Source organism: Myotis myotis, unplaced genomic scaffold, assembly GCF_014108235.1.
Source record: "Myotis myotis isolate mMyoMyo1 unplaced genomic scaffold, mMyoMyo1.p scaffold_m19_p_3, whole genome shotgun sequence".
Classification (NCBI taxonomy): domain Eukaryota; kingdom Metazoa; phylum Chordata; class Mammalia; order Chiroptera; family Vespertilionidae; genus Myotis; species Myotis myotis.
In genome coordinates, this window is record NW_023416335.1 from 71769065 (window position 1) to 71795479 (window position 26415).

General features: G+C 36.3%; 1 protein-coding gene across 10 annotated transcripts in view; it reads right to left on the bottom strand.

Annotated features, from left to right (window-relative positions):
• The window catches only part of TDRD3 (tudor domain containing 3), a 203792-nt gene that overhangs the window by 47882 nt on the left and 129495 nt on the right, over nt 1-26415 (bottom strand). For 9 of the 10 annotated variants that reach the window (XR_004965809.1, XR_004965810.1, XM_036297581.1 and 6 more), the window contains exons 9-11: nt 22829-22985; nt 21968-22093; nt 3845-4695 (exon numbers count right to left, since the gene is read on the bottom strand). Coding sequence is in view for 8 of the 10 variants with exons in the window: in XM_036297581.1 (XP_036153474.1) it covers nt 3845-4695; nt 21968-22093; nt 22829-22985 (1134 nt within the window). In the remaining 2 variants the exon portion in view is untranslated. The remainder of the gene's footprint in view (nt 1-3844; nt 4696-21967; nt 22094-22828; nt 22986-26415) is intronic. The other variant, XM_036297580.1, reaches the window with a different exon arrangement.

Below are 26415 nucleotides of genomic sequence, written 5' to 3' on the forward strand. Positions count from 1 at the left end.
AAAGTTGCCTATTCTTGACAAGACATTTAAAAGCTATCTCACCCAGCCTATGTGGCTCAGTGGTTGAGTGTCGACCTATGAACCAGGAGGTCATGGTTCAATTCCCAGTCAGGACATATTCCTGGCTGTAGGCTCGATCCCCAGTCGAGGGTGTGCAGGAGGCAGCCCATCAATGATTCTCTCTCATCACTGATGTTTCTACCTCTCTCACCTTCCTTTCTGAAATCAATAAAAACATATTTTTTAAAAAATTAAAAGCTATCTCTTAAACTAGGTGGTTTCAGAATATAACTAATCCCATCTCTTTCAGAGGATAAATAGTTTATCTCATTTGTTTAATTGTAAAATCTATATAGAGCCCACAGTCCCTCACTCTAAACTGAAAGAATATATCCAATTAAAATCAAAGTAGTCACTTTAAAGATCATCCAATAATTCTAAGAATACTCTAAAAGTTCAAAACAATTGGGAACTGTTAGGTGCTGTCTTGCAGAAGGTGGTGTTTGAAGTCATATGGGTAATAACACAACCAGAACTATCTGATCTAGCCCAAGCACCTGACACTTAGCAGCCATTCAATTATGGTTTGTTGAATACTCAATATTTGCTAAAGAACTTGCCTGCTAAGTCCAGTATCTCAATAGCTGTAGGTCTTTTTACTTTTCTCTGTTGCTTTGTTTCTGGTTTATCATATTCTCTCTCCCTTTCTCTTTCTTTCCTTCTCTATCTCATGATTTTTTATAGGATGCCAGGCATTGCAGGTAAAATATTCAAAAGATTCTAGGAAATGTATATCCTCCCCCCACACCCCCCAAAAAAGAGGATCAGATTTTCTTTTGGCAGGCAGACAGCGTGCAAGCAGATATCCTTGATTCTGTAAAGCAAGCATGTGAAACTTGAGGTCCACGGCTGCATGTGGCCCACAACGAATACTTTTGCTGCCCAGCCAATATAAGAGTATGTAAGAAACATTTTAATAAAAATTTTGTACCTCAATTTTTACAATATCCTATTATACATAATTATTAATAACAAACTACAACATTCGCTAATGACTGATTACTATAATCGTGTTGCATTCATTCCCTTACACGCCTTATGTGCAGGCGCAGCATTTCTCTCCACTAATACCAGCAGCGAATATTTTAGCAGCCAGTTGCCACATCATTAGTCTTGGACTGACTTGTTTGGTGTGCTCAACAGGAAATATTCTGCTTTCGGATAACAAGAAAAATAGGTTTATTTGCATTATGCTTATTAATTTGTGCAGTTACTCAGTGTCTGGTAAGTTAATGTTCAAGAAAAAAATATTCATTTTTATTAAATGTTCTATTATTTTATGTTAATGATTACTCATTTATTTCAGCCCTTTGTATTCAGCATGTCTCTATCAAAATAAACCTATGTTTCTATGAAAATTGAAGCTTTTGGTTTTTTGCAGCCCACATAAACATAAACCTTGTTATTTGACCATGTTAGCCTTTGAGTTTGACATGCTTGCTGTAAAGGGCTGGTTTTAGGCTTTGTCATGGCTTATTTGTGCAGTTTTTTACTTACTACTAGGGCATGATCCTTGTGAGGATTTAGCCTTTCGAATCTTATCTGACTTGAACTCCAATCACTTACCTCCTCTGCTTGTAGAAGTCACCAACAACCCTACACTGTCCAATACAGAAAGAAACATTTTTCCATCTTCATCTTAACAGAAGCACCTGACACAAGGTCTACTCTAAGGTAGACACTAAGCTCTACAAACCAACACTGATTTCTAACTACTTCACCTTTTCTTGCCCCTGCATAAGGGAGAAACAGGTAAACATTAAGTAATCCCTCATTACCCAAATCAAATAGTTCCTGTATTTTGGAAAGGGAGTGGTCTGAGTTGAAAGAGTAATAGTCTGAATAGTACTTGCTTTCCAAGCCTTCCTAATAGCCAGGAAGTAGCCATGTAAAATGAGCTTGTCTGTTGATATTTCTGGGAAGGCTTTTGCTTTTTCAGAAACACACACACACACACACACACACACACACACACAAAAACAAAACAAAACAAAACAAAACAAAACAAAAACAAAAACATAGCTAGTGCTGTCTTATCCCCTCCTTTTGGCCTTGAATAAAAAGTTGGCAGTAGAGATGCTGCTTCTAGATGAGTAACATCCCACATACAAACAACAACTATGCCACCTGGTTATACCACCCTGTACTCTCCTTGCTGGTATCATCAGGTAACACCTAACACCTGCTTATGCCTCATCACTCATTGAACACCACGGGACCTGGTTCCCTATAGCATCTTTTCTTTCTTTGTGTGTGAGTGTGTGTGTGTGTGTGTGTGTGTGTGTGTATTTCAGTGAGAGAGGAAGGGAGAGGGAGAGAGAAACATTGATCCAAGAGAGAAACAATGATTGTTTGCTTCCTGTATGCAACCTGACTGGGGATCAAACTCACAACCTGGTATGTGCCCTGACTGGGAATCGAATTGGTGACCTTTAGGTGCACCAGACTACGCTCAACCAACTGAGCCACACTGGTCAGGGCTACAGCATCTTTTTAAAGGATCCATCCACATTTCCTAGCCTGAATTTGAGTTCTTTGAAATCTTCAGTTAACTTTACTTGCACCACTTCTTTTAGTCACACACTCTCATGGGCACATCCTTACTTTATCAACTGAAAGTACTCTACCTATGAAATATTTACTTCAAATATTTTTTTTTACCTGATTCTCACATCTATGCATGTCCCTGTCACTATAACTCCCTTACCTCAGTTTTAATACCTTACTGATAGCACCAGTCCTCTAACCACTCTACTTTTTCCTATATAAGTGCCCCATTCAAAATTAACTAATTAACAGAGTCAACAAATAATTATTAAATTCCTACACTGTGTGGGAAGAGCAGGGCTACAGAAAAAAAACTAGACAAAACCCTGCCTTTAAGGAACTTAAAATGATGATAGGGAGAGCTATCAATTCAGTAACAACAACAAAATAAATTACAAATTCTGTTAACTTAAAGAAAGTGAGTAAGGCACCGATTGAGAAAGACAAGAATGTGGGAGAAGGGATCAGGTTAAAGAAGTCTTCCTTTAGGAAGTGATGTTTGAGCCCAGCCCTCAAGGATAAGAAGAGTAGTTGGTAGAAAATGTTGGGCAGAAGGCAAACATGTGCAAAGGCCCTTTTCTCAGAGGGTCCTTCTGTCCTCCTCAACTTCCTGTTCTGACTGTGTGGTCTTCTCCCTCTCAGCCAAGCTCTTTTGTCTGGTCCACTGTATTCCTTCTTGACCTCATCTTCTATATTTCCCTTCTCCTTTCTCCCCAAGTTCCCTCTTTTCTTTTTAGCCAGCATGTAATATAGAACAAAAGAATGTTTAATTTATTGGTTTAATAATTATATTATTTATTATCAGCTAAATAATTAACTATTTTCTTAATTTAAAAAAAGTAGTCTGTGCAAATTTTCTTTAAGTTAGATGAAATCTGCAGAATTTAACCTTGGGCCACTCAAATGATTTTCTTCCTTGTGAATTAGTATAATCTCACTAGAAAGAAAAGCAAACATTAACAGTTCAGTTGATGGCAAGTGAAATCATTTCTCAACTTCACTTAATCATTTTTACAATACTATTCTAATATACAAGCTACAATAAAATCTAATCTAACCAAATCTATGGGACTCATTCTCCCTAATCATTCATAAAAAAACCCCACAATAAATATAATAAATATTTTATTTATCCTGTTATAAATTATATATCTATAAATCTGTTCAAAGAAGTACAGTTTCACTAAAATGCTACATTTAGTAATATTAGTATATAATACCATTATGGCATGCATACCTTATTGTCTTCCCAATAAAGTGCAAAACATTCATCTCCAGGTTTCCACAGTTTTGCATACTCCATAGGAACAGATGGTTCCAGTACTTTTTCTGGTTTAATTGGCCCAGATCTTCTTTTGGGACCACTATTATAAAATACTTTATCATCATAGGGTGTGGCTGTGGTGGGTCCTGTTGGCTTAATAGGTCCTACGCGCCTTCCCTTCAGTGGCATTTCTGTCTCTCCATTTGGAACACCAATGAAACTATTAGTTCTGACAGGATTCTGGTAATCAGTATTTATAGGAAAATGTTTTTCAATTTTTACACCACTGAAAGCTTCATTATTTATTGTTCGTGGTTTCCTGTCATAAAAATGATCAGGATTTGCTGTTTGGTTTTCTCTTTTCCCACGTTTTTGATTATTATAATCTATGGATTCTTGAGGAAGTGGATTTTCTTTTGCCTCTGCATAGGCTGGACCTCTTCCTGATCTGTTTTGCATAGAGTTATCTCTTTTTCTAAAAGCACCATCATTGTGCTGAGAACCTAAAGGGTATGAGGTGTCTTTAGTCCTATCATATCTAGAATAGGGTCTATCACATCTGATTCTCTCTTCAGCCCATCCTTCAGATCCTGAAGAAGTACTTGGTCTTTCAGTACCTCTATTTCTAGGCAATCCACTGCCTTCTAAAATTGACTTCGAATTTTGGGTGTCTCTTTGAAAACGAGGGGGTTTTTCATTTCTTGGCTGTCTGGTATCATTCCGAGGAAGATATCTTGTTTGATTACTGTCTTTTATTCCATTTTGCTCAGTATTCAACAATCTGTGTTGCCCCTGATGAAGCTGCTGCGGTTGTGATTTAGGCTCTGAAAAGTAAATCATATGCACATTAAAATGATGATACTGAATTAACACTTATTTTTAAATGCCTAAAAATTATAATAATACAAAATTATCAAACTCTATTTTAACATCTTTCACTATCTTCCCACTGATTATCTTCATCCCTCTCTGCTTCCTTAGAGTCCTGTATTTCTAATGTACAGTGGTGTCCTGAGTCAGCCACATTAGTGAGGTAAAGCAATAATAAGCATGAAACATGAAAACAATGGTGGAAAATTTAAAAACAATTCATCTTTGTCATTGAATGTTTGCATTCTTATAAAATAGTTAGTTATATATGCAATTGTGGTAATTCATTTCCCAATACATTAATGAAATAGAACTGTAAACTGCTAACTCAGAAGCTGCTTTAAAACTGCACAAGTACAACCCTTGTTCAAGTTCTTTCTGAATCCCACTCCAATTTAGATAAGTATGCCTATTACTGTCAGTTAAACTCTAGCCTTCGCAAAAAGGTCATTTCTCAAAATCTTTCTGGATTTGGAATTGCTAAGTTTTTGGAGTACAAAATAAATACCCCATGATAGAAAAGAGTTAATAATTTTCTTGACCTATCAAAGTAATTAAAAGCAAATCCTACTTGGAAATACAGAAACTTGTCAATATGATTAAGCACAATAGTTCAAATAATATCCAGCTAGATACCAAAAGCAGTACCATGGTAAATATATATTCATAGATAAGGTAATGACTGTTTTTCACACATTGATTTTTATTTTATTTCAATTTGTACCATGTCATTTACTAGTACACGTTCTTCCTCTGTTGTTTCACACAACATGTCTATAACATTATTACCAAACACACTGATTTGTCTTTGGTATACATGTCCTGCTTCTCTTGTCATACCCCATAACCAATATGTAGGTCAAGATTATTCTTATATTTCCCCAGGGTCAACAGGCCTTCTATTGACATTTTGGGTGAGATTGTTTCCTGCACTGCAAGAAAATTAACCTCTTTGACTTCCATGAACTAAATGCCAAAGCACTCTCTCCCAGCATTCCCAGTGTCTCCATACATTCCAAACACCCACTAGAGGTAAAAACAAAACAAAACAAAACAAAAAACAGATAAAATGTTTAAATCAACAGGAAGAAAGAGAAGATCTTTAAAAGTTCCTGAGTGACAAAAAAAAGCCATAGACTAAAAATCAAGACTCAAAATGGCAAAAAAAAACCAAAACACCTTTCCAACAGAACCACTGGAAGCTAGAAGCCAATCTAATAAGTTGTAATGTCTTTGAAAAGAAAGGAAAATTATTTTCTAAGTACAATTCTACATCCAGCCAAACCACCCATTAATTGTGACAAAGAATTAAGACTTTTCAAATAAGCAAGGTAGCAAATACTAGCCAAGACCATTTACAGGGACATTTAAAAAAAATATTTTTCTCAAGATCTGCCTTATAAATATAACACAAATATCTTGTTTTTAACAGCTGTAGTCAACATTAAGTTTTTCTTTAGAGACAAGAAAAATGGTCATCTTTAGTTTCTGCTGGCATTATTTATTTTCCAGGAATAAAGATTCAGGGAAGAAAGAATAGTAGTGAATATAAGCAGTACACCAATAAGCATTTTCAGCAGAAAGCAGATATTGGCATTTGTTCCAGTCATTATTAGAGAATAAACACAGCAGTTGCCTCTTTCTTTCTGCAGTGTATTAGGATCTGCACTTGCACTTTATCATCAAATAGTCCCCACAGTAATCTTGAGATACAAATGTTATGGGGTTTTATGTAATAAAGAGAGGTAAAGTCCCTTGTATGGTGAACTGAAGAAAATTTTCAGCTTCCAAAAGAAGTCAGAGATGAAAATATTTTATTTGCTGTCATTAGACTTAAACAGATATTTGAGAAGGAAGCATTTTAGAGTGGCTGTGTTTAGGGATCAATGTGTCTTATTACTCCAGTTAGGGCCACTGATATTTCTGATGGTCAGAAAGTACAAATATATTAGCTCATCACAGGAGTTGCTACCCATCCTGAACTAGAGATGGGGTTCTGGATAACCATATATACAAAATGAAGGCCTCAACTAGGCTTGGTAGGGGTAGGAGAATTTTTTAGTTTTTCTAGAAGAAAAAAAAGATTTCCTAATCTATTTAATTGACAATATATATTAGATTACAGAATAAAATAAGTGATGTTACTAATAATAAGCATACTTCAATTCCAATGATGTGCTGAGATAATACAGTGAGAGAAGAATCTACAAAGAAAATTACTTTTTAAAATAATCCTCACTTGAGGATATCCCGCCCCCCCACCCCCCATTGCTTTTCAGAGATAGTAGTGGGGGGGAAGGGGGAGAGGAGGCAGGCGGGAGAGAGAGCAAGAAAGAGAGAAACATCAATGAGAAAAAGACACATTGACTGCTTGCCTCATGCTTGCGCCCAGATTGGGGGATAGGGAAAGCGAACCTGAAACCCAGGTACGTGCCCTAGACCTGGAATGGAACCTGAGACCCTTCAGTACGCAGGCTGACATTCCAAACAATGAGCCACACTGGCCAAGGCAAGAAAATTACTTTTAAAAATAAAAATTAAAAAGAAAGAAATACAATGATGAAGAGGATAAGCTTTTAAAAGAGCATAGTTTCACATATACCCATTTCATTTCAAAATAAAATAACAATAAGCCAAGAAAAGAAAGTCCTTACATGCTTCATGGTTCTCAGATTTCCTTTTGTCTTAGGTAGTTGAGTAATGAAGTCAGATATAAAGTAAATATTTTGAAAACGAGCTAATCTATTAAAATATAACAGAATATGTACAATTACTAAACTGTGGAAAAGGTAATTTTAGGTAAATTAAGAAATAGACCCCAAATCAAATAGAAAGCTCCTCAATTCTCCAGTCAAAATCTAATTGCTCTCTGCCACCCTTCCTGAGGAGGTATAATGATTCCAAAATTAAAAATACTAATCAGCACCATAGGCCAGGTACACAATCACTCTAATAAAAATATACCCAGATATTTTTCTGTATAAACAACAGAATAAAATGAATCAACCTGTGTGTGTGTGTGTGTGTGTGTGTGTGTGTGTGTGTGTTTTAATGACCTGAAGGGAAAGATGAAACAGAAGTATAAACCAGAAACTGGTAACATTTAATAGTAAATAGTAGAAAAAAGAAAAAGGAAGATTAGCAAAAATGATGGAAAAATTTCATCACAAAATAACTAAACCTGTGAAAACATCTAAAAAATCACAGTGATGAAAGCTCACATGAAAAATAGTCAAGAATGCTGTATGAATTTAATTTGACCAGTGATATAATGTTCCTGTACCACCAGATCATGAATTTCAAAATGTTTACAAGATAATTGGTTACAATATTTTGCATCACCACGATTTGAAATATAGGAATTAAGAGTGAATTAATTAATTGCCATGAATTCTTTGGGGTTTTATATGAATTCTTCTTGGCAAAATATTCATTTTCCAGTCAGCTGTACCTGCATTTTATAGTAGAAAAAGATATATTTTGTTTCTTCATTTTATTTTGAGAAACGTACCTGAAAAAGTGACTTAATATTTATTAAGATTTTATTATTGCCTGACTCCACATTAAAGGTCTTTTGCCTACATTATTTCATGTAATTCTCATATCCACCCAGCAGGGCCATGTTAATATCCTCATTTTACTAGTGAAGAAACAAAGCAAAGCTAGCAGCTAGGAAATGTTAAAGCCAGAATTTAAACCCAAATCTAACTGAAGCTAAAGCCCACACTTTTTCCACCAGGCCAAGCTGCCTGCCCAGAGAAACAAAACAGAATGTAACCAACAGCATGCTAGCTACAGCTTTATCAGCTACATCTGTTCATTTCTGGGAGATGCAGAAATCACAAAAACTCTTTAACAATCCCCGATGGACTGAAAAAATAAAGTTGTGTACTAGGATTGCCAGAATACTGACCTAAAGTTAATAATCTTTCTATTAAAGCAGAAAAAAACAAAAACCCCTATTAACAGTTGGACTGCTGCTTAGAAGCTCACCAACTGGCACTTACAGGTAGCATAATGTGCAGGATGCAGCCGCTAGAGAGGGACTGTATAGCTACATTACAGCTCTGCCACCTAGTAGTTCTGTAACTCCAGGCAAGTTATTTAACTTTTCTGAGCCTCACCTTTAAGATAGGGATAACAGTAGCGCCCATCTCAGAGGATTACCTATGTACTTAGAACCCTATCTGGCTTTAATAAGCACATAATAAATTTAGCTGTCATTGTTATTATGATCATCTATAATAATAAAAACATAATATGCTAATTAGACTGGATGTTCTTCTGGACAACTTTCCAGATGAAGCTGTGGTGGTGGGGGCTGAGGCAGCCACCGTGGCAGCGGGGGGCCGAGCCCCTTGCACGGATTTCGTGCACCAGGCCTCTATTTAGTATTATAATTATGCAAATAAACATAATGAATTACATCAAGAAAAAAACAATTCTTGGATGATAAGGTGCTTCCCTATTTACACATCTTCACCACCAACAACCTCACCTTTAGTTAGTATCTAGCTTCCTTGCTTTAGTTTTTTGTTTGTTTTTGTTTCTTCTTGTTGAAATCAGGGTAGAAAGAATGATTTAGTAAAAACTTGTTTGTTGCCAAATTATCAAAGTCATATTATAGAGAAAATTTAGATACATTAGAAAAGTCAAATTCATATTCTAATATGGTTTTTCATTTAAAATCCTATCTAATAATAGACAAAGATGAAAATTGACCATACCTTCGCTATGCCCACCATTGGCTAATCAGAGTGATATGCAAATTAACCGCCAACAAAAATGGTGGCTAATTTGCATATACCGGCTGGGAGCGAAGACTGAAGACACCATAGAAAGATGCTAAGCAATGGAGTCGAGGTAGCAGAGACAGGTGGGAGAGAAGCAGCAGAGAAGGGCGGGGTAGGAGCTGCGCATGAATTCACATTATAACAGAAGCATAATACTTTGTAATATTCCTATGTCTATATTTAACCAGTTTATACATAATGTTTTTTCACCTCAAAATCCTTAGCTCATTATTTCAAACAAATAAGGGATATCTGTGTAAAATACCTTTAGATATTGTGTATATTCTATAATAATTGCAAAGCTCTTTGGCTATAGAAATTGGCCTATCAGCTATAATTTTATTTCCTGTATAAAAATTACTTCCTCTATAAATGTATTCTGTAAGAATTCTGACTTATATTACAAAGTGTAAATAAAACCAGGGACTATGTCTCATTCATTTTAGGTGCATATACAGAAACATATTTATTAAAGGATGATGATATATTTATATATTATAAAATAAAATGCAGCCTTTTAAAAAGATGATGAGTAGGCGGGAAGAGAACTCACCCATAACCCCAAGACTACAGCACAACTTTTTCATGCTATACTAAATATGTTGTTTCTTACCACTCTCTTCAAATTAATCATTTGCATAACATTCATCTACTGGATATCCTGCAGTTTGTCTTCTAACTCCACCATTCACTGAAGCTATTTCTGTCAAGGTCTCCAATCAGTGGTGTGCTAGAGACAGCTTGAACATCATACAAGAGCTGATTATTAAATTTTCAGAAAATCTGCAAGCTGGATGAAAACTGTTGATAACTAGAAGTCAGCCATAGCAGAAACACTAAAAGCTAAAAATCAGGGCATCTCTCCCTTGCCCCCCACCTCTGCTCCCAGAACCAGCTGTTAAACATTCACCAACGCACTGCTGATGTTACGGGAACCTAACAAACACTTCCCATCCTTATCTCTCAGCATTCTCTCATGCTCTTCCTACTTTGGTAGCTGCGTTCTCCATGTCTTTGACTGATTTCTCCACCTCTATTTGATCTTCAAATACCTGCTGGATTCCTCTCCTTGACTTTTAAAACTTAATATATCTTAAAATTAGTCTCTTGATTGCTCTTTCTTCCAAAATAACTAATAGGTACTTAGAAATGCATCATGTGGAAAGAGTTCTGAGTTGGAAATCACACAGACAAGGGGCCAAATCCTAGTTCTGTACTTCTTATGGGTAAGATGTTTTATCTCTTCAAATCTATTTACTTATCTATCAAATGGAAATAACAACATATATTTTGCATTTGTAGATGATTATATGAGTTAATAGCATGCAAAGCACCCAGTACCATTCCTGGCATATAATAGGTTCTCAATAAATGCCAACTATTATTTTATTTTATCATCAATAAATGTTTAAATGAACAGACCATTAATTGAAGAGGAGGAAAATAAAAGAATGACAAAAATGGAAAAGAGGCTTGTGTGTTCTAGTATTCTGAGAAAAGCTATATCCACTTTCTACATACCTAAGAACCAAAGAAAAATAATTATATATCGTAACTGATAGCTATGGTTAACAAATCTTAAAAATATGAGTGACAAGCCCTGGCGGGTGTCTCAGTGCTTAGAGCATTGGCCCCACACCAAAGGGTCTCGGGTTCGATTCCCAGTCAAGGGTACATACCTGGGTTGTAAGTTCGATCCCCACCTCAGTTGGGGTGCTATGAGAGGCAACCAACTGATGTTTCTCTCTTTCTTTCTCTCTTTCTCCCCCACCTTTCCCTCTACTCCAGTGGTTCTCAACCTTCCTAATGCCGCGACCCTTTAATACAGTTCCTCATGTTGTGGTGACCCCAAATTTCATTGTTACCAATTGAACATAATTAAAGCATAGTGATTAATCACAAAAACAATATGTAATTATATATGTGTTTTCCGATGGTCTTAGGCGACCCCTGTGAAAGGGTCGTTCGACCCCCAAAGGGGTCTCGACCCACAGGTTGAGAACTGCTATTCTACTCTCTCTAAAATTTAATGGAAAAAATATCCCCAAGTGAGGATTAACTAAAGAAAAAAAAGAATGTCAAGTAATTTAACTTCCATACATTTATCTAAAAAAAAAATCAATATGTAAATAATTTAACTAAAAAACTACTTTGAAAGTTGTTGTATAGCTAAATTTTGAAACAACTTTCAAATCACTAACATAAATGTAATTATAATTACTTTTTAGCCATTAAAATTATGTTGAGAGAAATACATAATTACATGGAAATATGGTTATATTGCTAGGACAAAAAGCAGATTATGTAAAAATAGTCTCATAAATGGGAATGAAAACAAATATGGTCATGAGATTACAGGCTGTTTTATTTGTTACTTATATTTTTAATTTTTACAAATTTATCAAGTAACAACAACGCAACAGGAAAAAATATGCTTCTATGGTACTTGATCAAAAAATTAATTAACCCCATTCTCAATTTTTAATCTTTAAAATGTCTTTTTTGCTGTAAACATGATTTTAAAAGTATATTTCAAATTTATAAGCTAATTTTAACCAACTTTCTATATATTACCTTTAAAATATTTCATTAAATTATTCCTAAATTTATATAAAGTTTTCTATATGTAATTAGTAAATCCAAATGACTATTAAATTTACAATCATAATTAGGACATTACATGTGTAGCATGTGGCATATTTTCACTTCTCACTTGGTATTTTGTCTAACACCTTTTAACTACTGGCCTCATTGCCCTGACAAAAGTACAATGTCAGGCACTATGCTATCAAAATGCTTGCAAATCCATGAACTCTGGTGTCATAACAACCAAGACCAGAGAATTTCAAACTAACTTTAGTGAAGGACCAGGAAGGACCAGGGTTTTTGTTATAATTGTTGGCTCATTTTTTTTTTTTATATCTCAAAAAAATGATTTTAAATGTGATTAATGTTACATGCAATAAACACCAATTATTCCAGAAAAATGATCTTACATATAATAATATTACATGCAATAAACATTAATATTTCAAGGATTAAAGGATTTTAAGTATACTAATATTACCAAAATTGTACTAACATAGTAAGGTATCACAAAAGTTGTAGGAAATATTAAAAATCTGCAAATAACAGAACTGCTTCTATTATATTGTAGTATATTTTTTCCCCCTCTGGCTCTATTTTTGTTCATCAGTTTATGTTGTTCATTATATCCCATAAATGAGTGAGATCATATGATATTTATCTTTCTCTGACTGGCTTATTTCACTTAGCATGATGTTCTCCAGTTTCATCCATGCTGTTGCAAATGGTAAGAGTTCCTTCTTTTTTACTGCAGCATAGTATTCCATTGTGTAGATGTACCATAGTTTTCTGATCCACTCATCTGCTAATGGGCACTTAGGCTGTTCTCAAATCTTAGTTATTGTAAATTGTGCTGCTATGAACATAGGGGTGCATATATCCTTTCTGATTGGTGTTTCTGTTTTCTTGGGATATATTCCTAGAAGTGGGATTATTGGGTCAAATAGGAGTTCCATTTTTAATTTTTTGAGGAAACTCCATACTGTTGTGAATGGTCCATATGCACTTGAGAAGAATATATATTCTGTTGTGTTGGGGTGAAATGTTCTATAAATGTCTATTAAATCTCTCTGATCCAGTGTGTCCTTTAGAGCAGCGATTGCCAACCGTTCGGACCTCATGGACCACCAGTGGTCCGCGAACCACCTCTTGGCAATCGCTGCTCCAAAGGTTTCCTTAAACCAGCGGTTGCCAACCTTTCAGACCTCACAGACCACCAGTGGTCCGCAGACCACCAGTTGGTGACCGCTACTTTAGAGTCTCTGTTTCCTTGTTAAGTTTTTGTCTGGAAGATCTGTCTAGTGAAGTCAGAGGGGTGTTAAAGTCCCCTACTATGACTGTATTGTTGTCAATCTCTCCATCAAAGTCCTCTAGAAGTATTTATAATATATTTAGATGCTCCTATATTGGGTGCATAAATGTTTACCAGGGTTATATCCTCTTGTTGGATTGATCCCTTTAGTATTATGTAGTGACCTTTCTTGTCTCTTGTGATGGCCTTCATTTTAAAGTCTATTTTGTTGGATATGAGGATTGCTACTCCAGCATTTTTTTCTTTTCCATTTGCAAATGGAAAAGAAATTTCTTTTCTTTTCCAAATTTTTTTCCATCAATTCATTTTCATCCTATGTGTCTTGTTTTGAGGTGGGTCCCTTGAAGAAAGCATATAGTTGGGTCATGTTTTTGTATCCATTCAGCTACCTTACACCTTTTGATTAGAGTATTTAATCTATTTACATTTAGGGTTATTATTGATAGGTACTTATTTATAGCCATTTTAATTCTGCATGGCTAGGTTTTTCTCTCTATTTCTTCTTCTCAGCAATCCCTTACAGCAATCCCTTTAGCATTTCTTGTAATGCTGGCTTGGTGGTGATGAACTCCTTTAGCCTTTTTTTTTTTTTTTTTTTTTGTCTGGGAAACTCTTTATTTGACCGTCTATTATGAATGAAAGCCTTGCTGGATAAAATAATCTTGGTCTCAGATCCTTGCCTTGAGTACTTCATGCCATTCCCTTCTGGCCTGTAGAGTTTCTAATGAGAAATCAGGTGCCAGCTTTATGGAAACTCCTTTGTAGGTAACAGTTTTCTTTTCTCTTGCTGCCTTTAAAATACTCTCTCTGTCTTTAATTTTTGGCATTTTAATTATGATGTGTTTGGGCATGGGTCTGTTTGGGGTACTCTGTTCCTCCTGAACTTGTGTGACTTTTTCCTTTACCAGGTTTGGGAAGTTTTCTGCCATTATTTCTTCAAACACCTTCTCTATTCCTTTCTTCCTTTCTGCCTCTTCTGGCACACCTACTATTCTAATATTGTTATGTTTCACATTGTCCCACAGCTCCTTAAGCTGCCCTCCTGTTTTTTAATTGTTTTCTTTTTGGGTCTTTACTTGAGTGATACTTTCAACTCTATCTTCTAATTCACTGATTCGATCCTCAGCTTCCCCTAATCTGCTGTGTATTCCTTCCAATGTGTTCTTTATTTGTGTTATGTCATTCTTTATCTCAGACTGTTCTTTTTTCATAGTTATATTTTTTTCATACTGTTGAGCATTTTTAACATCATTACTCTGAACCATGTTTCAGATAAATTTCTTATCTCTGCTTCATTTACCTCTTCTTGAGAATTCTCTAGTTCTTTCATTTGGGGGTTGTTTCTTTGTTTCCTCATTTTGGTTGTCTGTTTGGGTTTGTAACTATGTATTAGGTAGATCCTCTACATCTCTCAATCTCTAGTGCAGGACAGTGTTAAAGGCTGTTTCTGACTAACTGGATCAGGCAAAGACTCAAAGCCTCTAGAGACGCCTTTGTCTATAGACTAATAGGATTACAACTTGAACTGCCCCCAGGCAATCATCCTCAGGTGTGAGAGAGTTTTTCAACAGGGCAGGGCAGTTGCTTCTGCCTGGATGCTACTTGTTACTTTTAATATCTTAAGTGGCCTCAGGGCAAGGTGTTTTTCAATAGGGTGTGTCGTCTGTCTTCCCCCCAGGCAAGGCAGATGTCTATGTGGGAAATATGTCCTCCTCTATGTGAAGGAATGACTCAGCCCAGGAAACTTGGGGTGTTTGTCTTCTGAGCTCTATCCCCCAACTCCCCAGTCCTGGGTTCTGCTCTCACAGCTCCACTCCACTTCACCCTCCCTCTACCAGAGCACAAGGTGGGTGGTTCCACAGGGAATTTTTGTGCATTGGCCCTTTAAGAGGATGCCTGAACTTTCAGCTGCCACTCCCTGACAGATAGCACTCCACTGCTTTTCACAGCTAGATGTTATATGGGTACCCTCCTCAGATTTGGTGCTCTCTGCTGGGGAGCCCAGCTTCGGGATTAGATCCCAGAGTTCTCAGCGGCACCCTCCACAGCTGAGATATCCTTCCGGGATTTCAGTTGCTGTCTGTGGGTGCCTGGCCAGCCCTTTCGCACCTCTGTCCCTCCTACCAGTCTCTATGCAGTCTCCACTTTCAGGTCTTGGGTATCAGGGTTCTCTCCTGTGAGTTTTCCATTGATTATTCAGGAAGCCTTTCCGTATTTCAGTTGTAATTCCAGCTTGTTCCTGGGAGCATGTCCGTGCAGCATTCTTCTACTCTGCTGCCATTTTTAATCTCTCTTGTTGGTTCTGATTTCAATTTCCAATCAATTATTGACTGTTACTTTATAAAATGTAGTACCACATGGCAAGGCACTATCACGTTGCCAAAGGAGTTTTTCAATCCTTACTCTCAATTTCAGTACTTACCTGTACCTACTTGTGACCAGACAAGTAGGTACAGACTATTCACTGTTAAGGTAACAAATCCACAAAGCAGAATTGGAAACAATTAATTCAAGTTAAACTTAAAGCACTAGGCTAGAAATTTGGACTTAAAAAATGGAATCATAAAAAGATATCAGTCCTATAAGAAAAAGAAGAGTCAAGGACAGGGAAGGCCATAGGGATGGGTAGAAAGTGACAGGCAGTGTGTAGATTCTCTCTGTTGTGCTGACAGTTTATGACTACTCACACAGTAACCACTAATCCCTGGCTTCCAAAAAGGCACTCCACCATCGATTTCAGTCAGTCAGCTGCACAAGGCAATGAGGAGTAATACTGTTTGATGCAATTAGATGTAAATATACACAACAGTCAATACATGGACTGCCCCTTTCTTGAGGAATCCCTTCAGAAGAACAGCTAGCCAACCACCTACATATTCTCTCTCTGTTCTTAATCAGTTTCCTGCCTATCCAATTAAACTATTACATTATATTACATTTCCTCCTACAGTCCCTATTATTTAGCCTTCAAAATTCAAACTGTAAATCCATAGTCAAACTATTTAATTGACTTGAAAACTGATTAAAATAAAACAAAAATGACACCTAAAAACTATCAAAAGCCTACAACTTCATGTGAATTACCCAGCAAACATTAGCATTTTATCTGCTAACATCTAATATATTATTTACATATGAATATTATGCAGAATTTGTAATTATGCAGCACTGTTAACCAAATGCTACTTTTCACAAAATCCACAGTAAATAGAGTAATGGCATTCCATAAAAAACAGTGTATATAGAATAGTCTGACTTTTATTCTGCCAATGAGAAAAGTCAGTGAATTATTTTGAGCAAGGGGCTAGTCGCTAGTGAGATCAAATTTGCATTTTGAAACATCACTGACTGCAATACAGAGGATGAAATAATAAAGTTCTTCAAAGTGTCAATGTAGGGTTTAGGACCTGAAGTGGGGATGGAGATGATAAGTGGAGGATGCTTTTGCTGTTATTGCTAATCACGATGACGATGATGATAATCATGGTGGTGGTGGTGGTGGCAGAAACTACCACACTGTGCTTAGCACTTTATATGCATTATCTAATTTGATCTTCTCAACAACTCTATAATGTAGGTGTCACTATTTCTCCATTTCCCAATTAAGAAATTAAAATTTAAGAGATTATATAACTGGCTCAAAAACATACAACTAGTAAATACAAGAACTGTGAGTTAAATTAGTAGTATAACCCATTGTATTTATCTACCCCAGCACCATGTGCAATTCTCCCCTTCTTTTGGTACTAGAGCCCTGTTTTGAGGAAGCAGATAGTGGGGGGAACTTCGCCTTCCTGATGGAATAGATTAAGATGCCCTGTGCTTCCTAACTAAGAGGGGGGCACATACAGACATAGGAGATGGAAAATCTTCTACCTGATCTTCTAGGTATAAGGATCATTTGCTGGTTCCTAAGAGATATTTTTTATTACCTTTTATCTCATATACTGAACAGAGATTTGACACCAAGCAATAATGTACTCCTTCTCCAAGTCTCTTTGGACTTGAATTCCAGCCTCCCAAACACACCAATGCCAACATCCACAATGAGGTTCAGTTGAGCTTTGGGAATCAATAATTACATGATGAAAGGTATTAACCTTTTCCCAGAAAAAAACAATGTGATCACAAAACTGAGATAAACCTTTTTACCTGCATATCTTTATATGTTATGCCACCTTATATATGTTGGCCGGATGCTATACCTAGAGCTACATAGGCAATCTTTGCTACCACATGAAGACAATCTGTCAACACACAAAACAGTAGAATTCAGACACAGAGACTTTCCAACTACATGAGCCAATAAATTTGAATTCTGTGGCTTACATCTTAAAGCAAACTAATTTAGAACTTGGTGCCAGGAAATAGGGAGATAGAACCTAAATTGTAAAACCTATTTAGTAAAGAAAGAGGGCAGGGTAGTGAAAGTCTCCTCATCTCCTAGGACAGTGGTCAGCAAACTCATTAGTCAACAGAGCCAAATATCAGCAGTATAACGATTGAAATTTCTTTTGAGAGCCAAATTTTTTAAACTTAAACTATATAGGTAGGTACATTGTTATTAACTTAATTAGGGTACTCCTAAGCTGGCCTTTGCTAAAAACGTCCTCAATCTGACTGAGGAACCTTCACTGAGGTCGAACCCTTCCTACTCTCCCATCCACACTCATCTTCTATACTCTTTTCAGATAGATGAGTGTGGATGGGAGAGTTGGAAGGGATCAACCTCAGGGAACATACCTCAAAACAATGTATCTCCCCCGCGCTGCGTATCCCGCAGCCCGCCTGCGCTGCATCTCCCCGCAACCGACCGACACCCCCCACTTCTTCTAAAGCCACTTCTACAAAATAGACTCACCCAGGCCGAAAAACGACTTCTGCGCATGGGCCACGAAGTTTCAATCGCACTGTACATGCGCGCCCACACGTGGTATTTCGTGGAAGAGCCACACTCAAGGGGCCAAAGAGCTGCATGTGGCTTGCGAGCCGCGGTTTGCCAACCACTGTCCTAGGAGGAAGATGGCTCCTCTCATTGTGCAGTTAAACCTATTGTCTTGGAAGTGAGACCACCTAACCAATGGACTGATATTTTAAGAACTTGGTATAAAATGTCAGGATAATGGATTGTATTGGGTACTTCTTACTGCCTTCAGGAGTCCTACAAGAAAGGGACAAGCTGGCAAGTTTGAAGGTAGAAAGGACACAGATACAAATAGAAAGGTGTTCTCCTCAATTATTGACAACCTGCCCAAAAGACTGAGAATTAGGTAATCCAGCTTCTTAAGAGATTACTGAGTTCTATGAACCAAGGAACAAACGAGGGAAAGTGGGAGAAAAGACTGGGTACTGGGGAAGCTTGACCACCTATGACCATTCCAACATTTTTGAGTGTTGAATGAGTTCTTAGTTCCTATATTTATTTAATTTAAATCTTATCCATTTCATAAGTATATCTCTATTTGAATTCTGTTCATATTCTTTTAAGTGTTTACCCTTTATATAACTGGGACATGTTCTGAATTCTACTTTCTAAAATTTTGACACAAAATATGAAGAAGCATAAATAAAGACAACATACACTTAATTTATAAAATAAGCTACACAAACAAGGGGATAGTAGAGGAGTATGAATTTATGAAAGTTACTCTGTCCATCTTTATCACAATGCCCTTGTTCCTCATTCAGAACAAATTAAGGTTACCCTGGTTTTATTTAGATGTGGAAAATAAAAACAGTAAAGTTACTGCCTCAAGGCATCCCTTTCTCCACCTCTGGCCAACCCAGATTTCTTCCATAATAGTGGAAAGAATCAAACCTACTTTGTTCCCAAGTTGAAACTTAAAATACACATTCCCAGTGGGCATTGTTTTACACGGCAGCTATGTATTACTCAAGTGATATAGCGATCTATTTAAGGCATATGACACAAAACAGACCTTTTAGAGCTGGCCTGATATTCTAGCCACCAATTATAATACCTAAATATAAAAACAAACCTTTAAAAAATCTATATATAAGAGCCTTTTGGAACACAATCCCATCGCTACATGATCAAATGAATAGTCCCGACTTGACATGAAGTCATCACAAATCACAAGGAACTTCAATTAGTGGTTACTTCCATAAAACAATGTAATCCACCCCCCCCCCCTGAGAAAATGGATTAAAATGTCAATTAAGGTTATGTTTGATTCCAATTTAAATATAGAATTTTTAGAAAGTTAATAAGAGAAAATCTCTAAGAAAAGTGCATGTGATGATCATAAAAGTTTTAACACATCAGAAAAAAAATGACAATACCCTTTGTTCTACATTTATAGAATGAATGATTCCTCATGACACATGCAATTGTAATTTCACTTCAATCCCATTTTCTACCTTGCAGACAGGAATTTTTTTCTGAAAGCATCAAACAAACCTCATTGTTCTCATTCCCAAAACCCTTTTATGGTTCTGCACAGCCATCTGGATAAAATAAAAACTCTTTAGGACAAAATTTTCTTGACCTGGCTCCAGCCTACCACTTCTGTCTCTGGCTTTCTATCTCTACCTCTCCGTAGCCTCACAGGCACAGGGAAGTGGTGTTCTGATGTCTCCATGCCTGGACTCCAGAGCCCCCTCTACTTGGGCTGTCCTTCCCCCAACACTCTTTCTCATACTTGTCTAAATGCTCCTCCTCTGGAAGCCTTCTGCCCATTTCCCATCTTGGTCCACTGGCCTTCCCACACGGTACTTTTAGGAAAGGATAAAAATTTGCTTCTCTGAGCATAATGGCCATCAAGTAGGACAATACACTCTTGCTGACTCTGTGTCATAATTTACAGTAACATAACTACAACATATTCTACTAAAACAATATCCACTACTAACAAATGTGTTAATAAATTTCTGTCCCCCTCAGAAGTAAATCTCCCTAAAACTAAGATTCCGTTTTGAGTGTATTATTCTTATCATGCATCTTAATTAACTTTGATATCTTTTTTCAAGTGAAATGCTATTATTACTTCATTTTATTGGTTTAAGATGCGTGCTGTGAAAACTGAAGCATTACAGGCCCACAGGTCATAGTAGAGTCACTTTTCTCAGATTCAACCTCTTTATGATTTAGAAGATACCATAGTAGTCAAAAACAAATGTAGTGAGAGAGAAGGATAAAAGGAAATCAAAGGAGCTCTGAGACAAAAATACCAGGGAGGCAGAGAAATTTGAAAAAGCAGCTGAGATTCTCCTGCTGGCCTTGCAGAAGCGAACAAACATTATGAATTGCCTGTGGAGGGGTCATATGGCAAAGAACAGGGGGGCTTTTAGCAGCTGAAAGCACTCCCCAGGCAAGATCAAGGAAAAAAATTAAAATCCATTAAGGAACTGTTTTGTTGTTTTTAATCCTCACCCTATGACATGCTTAGGAAGTGAAAGGGGGAGAGAGAGAAACTTTGATCAGTTGCCATCCATAAGCTCCCCGATTGGGATCAAACCCACAACCCAGCTATGTGCCCTTTTAGTGCACCATCTGAGCCCCTCTAGCCAGGCGACCTGAGTTTTGCTAACAACCTGTGAACTTGTAAGAGGACGTGAAGCCTCAGACAGTATCATAGCCCAATTGAAAACTTAATTTCAGTATGTGAGACTGGGCAAATGCCCCCAAATGAGGCCTGGACCCCTGACCCACAGAAATGATGTGATAATAAATTTGCATTGTTTAAGTCATTGGTTTTGTGAGAATTTGTTAAACAACAATAGAAAACCAATACGTCATGTGTTATAATCAAGAAAGTATTGCTCGTGGATGTGTTTGCTTAAAAGTTCTGTCCAAATCAAACATTTGTTTGCTCAAATATATTGCCTTTCCTATGTAATCCAGCAACAAATAAGCTTCCATTTTCATAAAATCTGAACACTTCAAATTTGTTATAAAACATTTTATCTCTGAGCTTTAGTTGACACAAAATATATCTAAAACCGAAAACTGAATTTAAAAGTATATTTTCCTAAAGTTTTGCAAACTTACTATTTTAGAAAATATTTACCATATTCCATGATCAGAGAAAAAGGTACACATTAACATACTTATTTCTCCTCTCAGTATTTATGTTAATCACTAGAAAATGTCATATTATGAAATACATCACATTGTGAGCTTATTCACTCATTATGTGAATATTTTATTACAATATGTAATATGTGGGAAAAAGAGATAGACTAATTTCACAATCAAAATAAATTATATAAGACTGTATAATTATAGCTTCCCCAACATAACAATCTGTCATCTAGTAAAATTGGGGGGAAAGAGTTTGGCATTATTACCCATCTATAGTGAGAAGGAAAAATAAGCTGCCATCTAGTATTTTCAAATTGTAACAACTAAAACTGTCTTCTGTACTTTTATCAAATAGAAAATTTGTAGTTAAATAAATTTATAAACACCCAGAACCGAGTTTCTTATTGTTAGTTGTTCTAGTAAACCTTTTTTTTTACAATTACAAATAAAGTTTGGTCTTTTAAAAGACAATTTATGTTAAATTAGCCTACCTTCCACACTCAAAGTCCCCATTTTAGACTCCAAGAAATCAAATAATGTGCTTGGTGCTGATGGCCTTGAATTTCCCAGTTCTTCTTCATCTTCAGATCTTATTCGTCCCCTGCCTTTTCCTTTGCCTTAAGAAGACATATAAATTGTATATGCATAAACAAAAGGAGAAAATACACTAAAACATAACTAACAGATATCTTAAGTAGGATTTTGTATATATTTCTTTTCATATTTTTTGTACCGTTTAAATTATTCGTAAGAAAATTTTTAAATGACTTTATTAACTAGTACATTTAATCCTGTATTAACTAGTACATTTAATTCTCTAAATGATCTATCTAGAAATTTAAATTTTTTCATATAAATTATCTTTTAAAAAATCATTTTCACATATTTTTTCTTTACCCCCTTATTTTTTTAAAAGAATATAGGATTAGGAATGGGAAAAAATTACACAATACATTTGACTGTGCAATTAAAAATCACATGATGCATTCAAATATGCAATTAAAGAATAACACTAAATAGTCACGTTCTTGTTCATTTAAAAAGTTTTCAGACTCTTTAGTCATTTATACAAGTGGCACGGTACTAGGTTAATAGAACTAGTCACTTTATATTTCCTGTAGTACATCAACCCTGTCAAATAAAGTATTGTTAGACCTACTTTATATAAAGATGAAGACAATGAAATGCAGCATAACCTGCACAGGTCTCTGTAGTTCTAAAATTAGAAGAACTTATCACAATGGTAAATAAAGTTACAGCCATCATAGCAACAAAACCCAGGCTCTGTCAACAACATATATTCCTTTGAAAAGCAAACAATGCTATGTGGCACATTGCTTAATGAGTTATACCTCTCAGAGGGGGACCCGAAACAGGTTTTTGTTTATTGCTGTTAAGAAGTACATTCAGTGCTGCTTCTAAGTTGTTGCCATTATCCATAAGAGCTTGCCTTGACGCTTCCTTACTAAAGCCCATTTCTGTTATGTGCTTCAGAGCCTTCTCATCAACCTGTTAAGAATGAAGAGAAAAGCTATGCTGATAGGCAATAAATAAAGCAAGTTATAACTTTTCAACTGTACATTGTTTAATTTCCTTTTTATTGAATTTATTGGGGTGACACTAGTTAACAAAATTGAATGTTTCAGGAGCTCAATTCTGTAACACATCATCTATACATGGAACTGTGTGTTTATCACCGTCTCCATCCGTCACCATTTATCCCCCCTATACCCTCTTCTAACCCCCCCCCACAATCACCACATTGTTCTGTGTACATGAGTTTATTCTTTTTTGCCCAATCCCTCCACCATCTTGCCCCTATCCCAGCTTGCCACTCCACTCCCGACAGCTGTCAGCCTACTCTCTCTGAGTCTGTCTCTACTTGACTTGTTCATTTTGTTCATTAGATTCCACATGTGAGTGAAATCATATGGTACTTGTCTTTCTCTGACTGGCTTATTTCACTTAGCATAATGCTCTCCAGTTCCATCCATGCTGTTGCAAAGGGTAAGTGTTCCTTCTTTTTTTATGGCTGAGTAGTATTCCATTGTTTAAATGTACCACACTTCTTTATCCACTTATCTATTGATGGACCCTTGGGCTGCTTCCAAGTCTTGGCTATTGTAAATAATGCTGCAATGAACAGAGGAATGCATACATTTTTTCAAATTAGTGTTTAGGGCAGTGATGGCGAACCTTTTGAGCTCGGCGTGTCAGCATTTTGAAAAACCCTAACTTAACTCTGGTGCCGTGTCACATATAGAAATTTTTTGATATCTGCAACCATAGTAAAACAAAGATTTATATTTTTGATGTTGATTTTATATATTTAAATGCCATTTAACAAAGAAAAATCAACCAAAAAAAATGAGTTCGCGTGTCACCTCTGACACGTGTATCATAGGTTCACCATCACTGGTTTAGGGTTTCTTCAGATAAATTCCCAGAAGTGGATCACAGGGTCATAAGGCAGTTCCATTTTTAATTTTTGAGGAAACTCCATAGTGCTTTTCACAGTTGCTGTACCAATCTGCATTCCCACCAACAGTGCACAAGGGTTCCCTTTTCTTCACATCCTTGCCAACACTTGTGGTTTATTGATTTACTGATGATAGCTATTCTGACAGGTGGTTTTAATCTGCATTTCTCTGACAGTTAGTGATGTTGAGCATTTTTTCATACTATATGTCTTCTTGTTAATCCTCACCCAAGGACTGTTTTTCCCCCATTGATTTTTAGAGAGAGCAGATGGAAGGGAGGGATGGGGAGGGGGAGGGAGAAAAGGAGCAGGAGGAGGAGGAGGAGGAGGGGAGGGAGAGGAGGAGAGGAGAGAGAGAGAGAGAGAGAGAGAGAGAGAGAGAGAGAGAGAGAGAGAGAGAGAGACAACCAATCCATGAGAGAGATACATGGATTGGTTGGTCAATTTTGTTTATCTTTTCAAAGAACCAGCTCTTGATTTCAATGATTTTTTTAGTAATATTTTTAGACTTTAATTTTTCTGCTTTCCTTCCTTCTATTTACTTTGCACTTTGCTTGTTCTTTTTCCAGTTTCTTTAAGTATAAAGTTAGACTTTCATTTTAATTATTTTAAAAATATAATTTAATTGATTCCAGAGAAAAGAAAGGAGAGGAAAATAGAAATATCAATGATGAGCCCTAACCGGTTTGGCTCAGTAGATAGAGCATTGGCCTGTGGACTCAGGGGTCCCGGGTTCGATTTCGATCAAGCGCAAGTACCTTTGTTGCGGGCATATCCCCAGTGGGGGGTGTGCAGGAGGCAGCTGATCGACGTTTCTCTCTCATCGATGTTTCTAGCTCTCTATCCCTCTCCCTTCCTCTCTGTAAAAAATCAATAAAATATATATTAAAAATATATATATATCAATGATGAGAATCAATGATTGGCTGCCTCCTGCATGCCCCACACTGGGGATTGAGCCCGCAACTTGGGCATGTGCCCTGACTGGGAATTGAACTGTGACCTCCTGGTTCACAGGTCAACACTCAACCACTAAGCCAGACAAGTTATATTGTTTTAGATTTTTATTGTTCCTTGAGATATAATGATATGAATTTCTCTCGTAGGACTGCTTTTGCTATGTCCCATAGATTTTGGGTTGCTGTGCTCTCATTTTCATTTGTTTCAAAGTATCTTTTGATTTCTTCCTTGATCTCATTGTTAGCCCATTCACTCTTTAGTAACATGGTATTTAACCTACATGTCTTTGTGTGTTTTTCAGTGTTGATGTTTTTTGTGATTGATTTCTAATTGCATACCATTATGGTCAGAGAAGATGCTTGATATGATTTCAATTTTCTTAAATTTATTGAGACTTGTTTTGTGTACTAACATGTGGTCCATCCTGGTTCAATGTGCACTTGAGAAGAATGCATTTTCTGCTTCTTTGGGGTGAAATTAATTAAATTAATCTGATCTAGTATGTCTTTTATGGGCGCTTTTTCCTTGTTGATTCTGTCTGGGAAATCTATCCATTGATGTCAATGGGGCATTAAAATCTCCTACTATGACTGTATTACTGTAAATCTCTCCCATTATGTCCATCAAGATTTCATTTACACATTTAGGGGCTGCTATGTTGGGTGCATGAATGTTCACAAGGGCTATGTCCCCTTAATGGATTGCTCGTTTTATTATTATGTAGTGCCGTTCTTTGTCTCTTACTATAGCCTTTGTTTTAAAGTCTACTTTGTCAGAAATACGCATTGCTACCCGAGCTTTTGTTTTTCATTTCCATGTGCAATAGCCAAGGAAGAATGTACATAATATGTAGGGTTGTACTTTGAGTACTATCTTACTCTACAAGTACCATTACACATAAAAACAACACAAAATAGAAATTTAATGATATGTTAGAATAAGGTTTTTGAAAATAATATAGACAGTGAAAACTACCTAATTAAAATTTTTCATGGTTAATTCTTCTCCATTCTAGAAAGGAAATGTAATTTATTTAGCACCTTTCCAAAAATGCAAAATATAAAATGAAGCTAACAAAATGATACCATCTCAGTAGCTGGCTGCCTTTCTTCTCTCTATTGTTGCACCATTCTGCTGTATATTTATTAGCAATACTATCTATGATGCTTTGACAATCTGTACCCTTAATAGGAAAAACTACTTTATAAATGCCAGAACCCAAAATCTCCTTGACAAATTCAAACCTGGGTACAATTCAAAAACTGTTTAAGTAACAAACATATTCTATGAGAAATTTCTTGAGCCATAGCTAGCTGAGAAATTCATAACTAACTTTTCTATATTTAAAAGTTAAGATATACACATAACACATGTTGCAGACAACTACTATCAGACCTATGGTGGACACTGATAAAAGAACAAAATTTTTCCCCAAACTCTGATTGTATTCTTCTAAATACAAAATCAATAGATCAGAGTTGACATATAATAGAAAAAATA